Genomic DNA, 7,340 nt, shown 5'->3' on the forward strand with positions numbered 1-7,340 from the left:
AGTCTGATCCTGATCTGCAGAGATATTTGACCCACACACAGACAGACACACACACAGACAGACACACACACAGACAGACAGAGATTTCTTGCTTTATCGATAAATGTCTCGCCCACAGTGAATTCGTTACACCTTCATGAGTAGTGGTAGAGTAATAATTCAATATTACATATTGAAGATAAGGTTGAAAAGTTATTTTTTGCAGCATTTAATTAAACATGAAATACAGCAGCAATACCACTGTTTAGACATAAACATACACTGTAAGTGCAGAATGGGCCCTTTCAAAATAATATATCTTATATGATTGGATTATATTTATTGAGGTATTAGTATGTTCATATTTAATTAAGGTAATTAAATTAATCAAGTTTAACAACTAACTAAAGTTACTAAATGTAGTGGAGTAAAATGACAATATTTTCCTCCAAAATGTAGAGTGGAAGTATAAAGTAGCGAGAAATGGAATATACTCACTACTTTATACTCAAGTAAAGTACCTCAAAATTGTACAGTACTTAGTAGTAGTAAATGTACTTAGTTACATTCCACCACTGGTTATTCTAAATTTTGCCACTTACATATACATTTTTATTGAAAATGTTTATCAGCTCCAAATATCGGTTTCCGTGATTACTACTTGTAGGTGGGTGAGTGTGCGCATGAATGTGGGTTACATATGTAGGTATGCGTGGTTATTTTTTTTTATTTTTTTTTTTTAAATACGCAGAGGAAAGATTGCTCAACCAATTTCGTTGTAACATCTGTGACAATGACAATAAAGGAACTCTGATCCTGATTCTGATTCTTATCTGTATCAGCCCAGAAAAAGCAATATCGGTCGATCCCTAGTAGAAATATACATACACACATACATATAAACATATACAGTATATATATACACATACACATACATAGATTCGTACACATGTAAACAGGTTAACAATAAGTAAATAGTATAAGGTAATGTGTAACAGTTTGGTTACAGCAATGAGCTCAAGAGTTCAGCAGTTTTAAGGGATAAAGCTGTCCTGAGCCTGATGTTTTGGGACCGTCAGCTGGGGGTGACAATCCTTGCTGGGTGGTCCTCTATGGATGGCAGCTCAGCTCATGTGCAGAGCAGTCCCAGGATGTCAGATATACATGGAGTGGATGATTATGTGCAGTAAACACATCATAATGCGAGTGCTCTGTGTCCCTGTGTGTGCAGTGGTGTCGGTGTCCTTCGACAGAGAGTCCTCGATGACCTTTACCTTCCAGGAGCCTTTCTCAGTCATGCGGAACAGAAGCTCCCAGGCCTCCAGTGCTCGCAGAGAAAGCATCGGCAGGGCCAGAGAGGATGTGGCCTTCACCTTCATCACCTCCCAGAGCCCAGCCCTGCTGCTGACTGTCATCACCTTCAGCAAGCAGTACATCGCTGTCATCCTGACTCACAACGGTAGGCACGTCTGACTTTTCACAGGACAAGCATTTATAAAGAGAGACAAGACAGCAAGTTGTCTTGCTCATGGTGGGAACTGTTGGGCCTCTAGATAATATTATAAGGAGTATGGTCTAGACCTGCCCTATTTGAAAAGTGTCATGAGATAACTTCTGTTATGAATTGGCGCTATACAAATACATTTAATTGAATACATAAGTTATAAGAAATACAAAATTTTGTCAAATTATTAACCCTAACCTATGACATCAACCAGAGCCTTCTATAGCCGTTCCTTCTTATTTAAAATAGGATGTTTCCTGATAAATTGTGGGTGTTAATTAATGTTCTTCACAAAAACAATCAATGAATGTGTAAACTAAACTACCAAAGGACAAAGGAAGGACTGGAATATTCCTATAGAAAAAAAGAAAAAAACTCACATATAATACTTACAGTAATTGTACTTACCCAGTAGGCAGAGTCTGCTATTTCAAAGACATACCAAAGCATTGGAAAACATGTTATCATCATGGTATTGATTGATTTGGTACAGGCATATAGCCTGTGTGCATTCATTCTGCAGCTGCTTTATTGAGGTATTTAATTATTATAGAAGAAAAAAAAATGTGCAACCTCGGCTCTCATTCTTAGGCAACATTCAACAACACTGACTTAAACTATCTTGAAGCACTCAGATGGACTCAGATTGGATTCCAAGTTTTGTTTTTATGTTTGTGTGCAGGAAGTCTGCAGATCTGGTATCATCTGCAGATACACAGGACCCCAGATGTGTTCAGTCCCATCCTCAGCAGCCTGGCAGACGGACAAATCCACCGAATCAGAATCCACCGTGAGGGCAAAGACCTCTATGTACAGGTGAGCAATGGACATATTAAGTCATACATGTGGACATGCAATGAGCTCTCCTGTCTGTTATTAACTGTGTTTGTATGTTCATATTCTGCACCGGGTTCTACTGCAGGAAAGTTTCTGAGAACAACACAATAGAATTTAACCATAATCTCAATAACACGTTGGTGATTAGAGCCACACTCTACTGTACTATAATTAAAATGCAAAGCTCCAGATAACCTTTGGCCAGACTTGTTAAAAAAGATGACAGTCACCTCTTGCCCTGGTTACCCGGTGTTTTGGACAGAAACACCACTAAATGACTGGCAAAGACAAACAGTCTTTAGAGAGTTATTAGCAGAGAAGTTTAAATTCATCTACAGTTTGTTATTGAACTGAGTAAATTATTGTCAATGTTTTAACGCATGTTAATTTACATTTAAACTTCAGAATAATTAATCAGCAAAACTTTGATGGTTGTTTTGTTTATTGGTTGACAGTCTGGTGCTTGATGTAGAAAATGTAACTAATTAATTTGCCATGTGTTTTTTGACATAATTACTCCAATTGACCCTTTTCCTCTTTGGAAACCACAGTCAACTTTCTGCTAATGTTAGCAAAACACTAGCTAATTGCCTCTCCTCTCACTCTGTGGCACGGTCACTCACCATGATCCCAAACCAGCAGGTCAAGGAAATAACTAAAGAAAATCCAGTGATACATATTGTTCCACACCATGTGCATACAACCCTCAGGCCTCCAATGATCTTTTTCTTTGGTTAATGCGAGGCGTTTCAATAGGATTCAGTAGGAACCGATCCTGGCTCATATTTGGGTTGCTGTTTGTTAAGGGGTCTGTCAGTCTTGAGCAGGAAGTTCAAGTATTTTTATTCAAAACAATTTGTTGTGAATCCATTTATGAGAAAGCATCCTTGTTAAAGCAATAGGAATAAGATTTAAAGTAAAATTTACAACTTTACTTATTTTAACTGCTGGCATAATAATAATAAAAAAGGCCTGCAATACTATTAAATTAGTAGCATCTCCAATATTCCAATATTATATATATAATTATATTTAAATAACAACAAAAAACATTATTAATTCAATTCAATGCAATTCAATTTTATTTGTATAGCGCCAATTCATAACAGAAGTTATCTCAGGACACTTTTCAAATAGAGCAGGTTTATTATTTATTTATTATTTAGTTAGAACTCTTAAAGAATTCTTAAACAAGGGCCTATGACATTTCTACACAGATGAAGGTCCTTTTGGCAAGCACAACACATAAGATAAGTTTGATTCTATGTATTAAAAGTCTTACTTTCCACTCCACCAGATCGACCAGGACATCCACACAAACGTACCACGCCTGCTCAATCAATGCAGAGCTGATCTTAATCAGCTCCCTGACATTGGGCAAAGTCATCAGTAAGTCCTATCATCTTGAGAAAAGGTTGAGTCAACAGAATGTATCATTTCCTGCAGCTTTTATTTAATTTTGACTGCCACATACAGTGTAACCATGCAGACCTGAGACCAATTAGGTTTATCCATATTAGTGGAGGTAAATACACCAAGCCACAGCTTAAAAGTTGAGCCACACTGGCATAGTGTTTTTCCATTGCACAGATTGTTTACTTGGATGGCATCTTGTAGGTGTGTTGCCTGCAGCCTTTCATCTAACAGTTTAATGTTTCTGTTTGTACTGTTCCTCCATACAATGTTTTAAACGGATCCAGTAAATAGCACAGAATATGTCCATATCTGGTTTATTAGCACCACTAATGTAGCCCGACTGCAACATAAGGTTTGTTACATAGAACCATCTGGGAAGTCGTCGTCACAAACTGTTTGGAAAAGGACAGGCCCTTAAAAAAAATACTTGGATGATTGGATGAACCATTGGCTTATCACCATCCTTTACAGGCAAACTTCAACCAATCAGATCAACTAACTACATGTCAGTCGGGAGAAGACAGAAAACATCTATTCGATGGAGAAAAGCCCTCAGTGCTGTTCTTAACTCTTCTTTCAGTGAAGAAATACTCAAATAGAACTGATCCTAACAGCATCTATGCTAACCTCTTTAGCAGCCGCCATTGTTGTTTTCACGCAAACAGTCACATTGTGTGTGACCAGGCTGAGCTCAGCCAATGACAGAAGCTCAACTCACTATACGTCATTGCCACTGGCTCCAAAAAAACAACATGGTAATGGGCAAACTCAAGGCTTCAAAACGGTACCAATGGGTGATGTCAGAATAGATTCACACTTGGTTGTCAGGCAGCTACAGTAAATGCACTGTGTCTGGCAGTGAGTTTAGCATTGCTTTGTTAGCGATGCTACTGTTCAATAGGCCTTTGCTACAAAATATGCACATTTCTAGTACAATTTTATCACTGGATCATTTTAAAATATTGCAGAGAGGAATAGCAGCTTTCTGACAAAGATTAATTGTTTGAAAATCCTTTCACATTAATCTGTTTGTCTATCTGTCTGTCTGTCTAGGAAGAGACATCTTCCAAGAGGAGGTACTTTTAGCAGGTTCAAAGGGTTTCATTGGCTGTCTTTCCTCAGTCCAGTTTAATCATGTGGCTCCTCTGAAAGCAGCGCTGCTGAATCGAGGGAGCTCATTGATCACCATCCGGGGGCCATTGATGCAGTCAAACTGTGGAGCGCTGGCAGACTCCATCACATCCAAAAATCTGCGAGGTAACACACGCCATCAGCCCTCTCAGACTAAAGACGGGAAAGAGTCAAATGATGCAGACAGCACTAATTATGTCAAGGCAACTCGTAACTACTTTTTGGCAGCCAGCAGCTACTTTCTGGGAAGAGTGCTGGGAACACTGCCCCTGCAATCATGCCGTGTTTTTTTACAGCATGATGAATGTCTGTGGGTTCAGATATATTAGTTACAGGCCAAAATGACAAATAACAAAAAAGCATAGAAGGAAAGTTTTTTTACTTAATTATGTTCTTGTCTTTATTGGTTAATTTGATAATTTTTTAAATATCTTGTATGACAAACTCATTCCTGAATTAAGGAGCAAAATATCTCTATAAATATGGCACGGTCTGAAGTATGCTGCACGACTTTGAGTCATTTGTTGTAATCTGTGTCATTATTACATTTTAGGAGTGAATTGAAATCAGTAACCTGAAACCTATCTGTATAATGAAAGCTATTTCTTATTGTTTTACACTGAGCAGTATATGTTGTAGAGCAACAGAAAGAAAAGAGCACTGTGTATTTACTAATTTTATGAAGTTAATGAATTTCTACCCTCTGTTTCCACAGATCAAACTGCAACAACAAATAAAGATAAGGAGCAGCATGGCGCTGATACTCAGAATGATGTGGCTGTAATAGCAGGTCCGTGTTCCTCTTTTGTGCTTATTTTTTTGTCTTCCGGTTATTGAAAATAAGTCTTAATCTGCCTCCATCATTATTTATACTGGTCTGTAGCTCAAGCTCATTTGCACTATGGATTCTATTCCCTCGACTACATTGGTTAGGTATCTTAGTGAATCGCTATCTCAGTGCGCTTTATATACATATATATATATATATATTTTTTTGTATTTGGTGAGGACACATATAACACTGGGCACTAGGCAGGATTTATTCAGGGAAGCACACAGCATGGAGCCCAGTAGCAGCGTTATTATTATTCTTCTGTTGGTAACACTGGTACTGCAGCCTACACCCTAAGAGCTATGTAAGTGAAACTGACAGGACAGATATAGACTACTACATGTACCTCAGACACAAAGAATTACACGTCCACCAGCAGGTGCCACTATCAAGTGTGTTCTGGCCTATAACTCCCATATAGTACATCGCACATTTACTAAATTGAGCGGCACTCTGTGATATAGGCCATGCCCATTTCCACCTGTAATTTCTTTTTTTTTTGCAAAACTGCGAAATATACAAAACCTACTTTTTGAACTGAGCCAGATCTGCATAAAATTGTGCAGACAGAATCTATGGACCCTCATGACCAAACGTTATAAAAAAATTTAGATAATCCAAAACACACCTAAGTTATAAAGGAACAGCTACCTTTAGGTTGCAGTCATAACAGGAAGTGATATCATACATAGGTCAGTCCGATGAACACACAACTCATGGTGCTGTTTCATATTCTACTGGTCATTGTGCAGCATATAGCACCGTTGATTTTACACAGTCAAGTTGATGATGCATCTGATTAATGCATACAATGCTTAATGCTTGCTTAATGGTTCTAAGGCCACTGAGTCTCTATGCAAAATTTAGCGCCAATCAGCCACTAGGTAGCACCTTATAGAAAATCGTGGAATATGTTAAATTGACAACCTGTGACTTGTATCGCACCCGTGAGCCTGCAGGTCCGACTTACGTCGCCATCGTGGACTGTCAGGTGCAGCTTGTGCCAGGGGGACTTAGAAAGTTATTTGGAAGTTGGTTTCAAAACATGGAAACATTCAGTGTAGGGCAGGACAACAACAGAGTTTTTGTACCAGCTACTGCTAATTTGTGTATTTCCTGGCTGCTCCTCAGGTGTGGTGACAGTGGTGGTGTTCATTGCAGTTTGCATCCTTGCTGTTGTGACTCGTCGACTGTACCTGCGACAGGCCCACAGGACCAACCACAGCATCAAGGAGAAGGAGCATCACCATAGTGTGGAGACGGGAAACAGGACGGAGCTGCACCTCCACAACTCTGTCAGGGACAACATGAAGGAGTACTACATCTGACTATACCATGAAAGGACTCTACCTTCTGATACATGGAAGGAGTACTACATCTGATTACATGAAGGGGTACTACATCTGGCTATATGAAGGAGTACTACATCTGGCTACATGAAGCAGTACTACATCTGGCTACATGAAGGAGTACTACATCTGACTACTGCATCTGACTACTACATCTGACTACATGAAGGAGTTCTACATCTGAATATACAAAGGAGTACTGCATCTTACATGAAGGAGTACTACATCTGACAGCGGCAAGTGCTCTGCATACCTCTGTCATACATGGGGCAGACAGTTTAGATGTGCTGTT

At 38.9% G+C, this 7,340-nt stretch overlaps 1 protein-coding gene across 1 annotated transcript in view; it reads left to right on the forward strand.

Moving 5' to 3' along the window:
- LOC118338672 (contactin-associated protein-like 5) overlaps window positions 1-7,027 on the forward strand; it is a 26,639-nt gene extending 19,612 nt beyond the window's left edge. Inside the window, exons 7-13 of the mRNA XM_035675949.1 lie at window positions 1,211-1,438; window positions 2,166-2,299; window positions 3,618-3,702; window positions 4,790-4,993; window positions 5,583-5,657; window positions 6,659-6,730; window positions 6,831-7,027. Coding sequence (XP_035531842.1) covers window positions 1,211-1,438; window positions 2,166-2,299; window positions 3,618-3,702; window positions 4,790-4,993; window positions 5,583-5,657; window positions 6,659-6,730; window positions 6,831-7,027 — 995 coding nt within the window. The remainder of the gene's footprint in view (window positions 1-1,210; window positions 1,439-2,165; window positions 2,300-3,617; window positions 3,703-4,789; window positions 4,994-5,582; window positions 5,658-6,658; window positions 6,731-6,830) is intronic.
- The last annotated feature ends 313 nt before the right edge of the window (window positions 7,028-7,340 follow it).

Source organism: Morone saxatilis, unplaced genomic scaffold (genome assembly GCF_004916995.1).
Source record: "Morone saxatilis isolate NCDOM2014 unplaced genomic scaffold, NCSU_SB_2.0 Contig5, whole genome shotgun sequence".
In the NCBI taxonomy this organism is placed as follows: Eukaryota; Metazoa; Chordata; class Actinopteri; family Moronidae; genus Morone; species Morone saxatilis.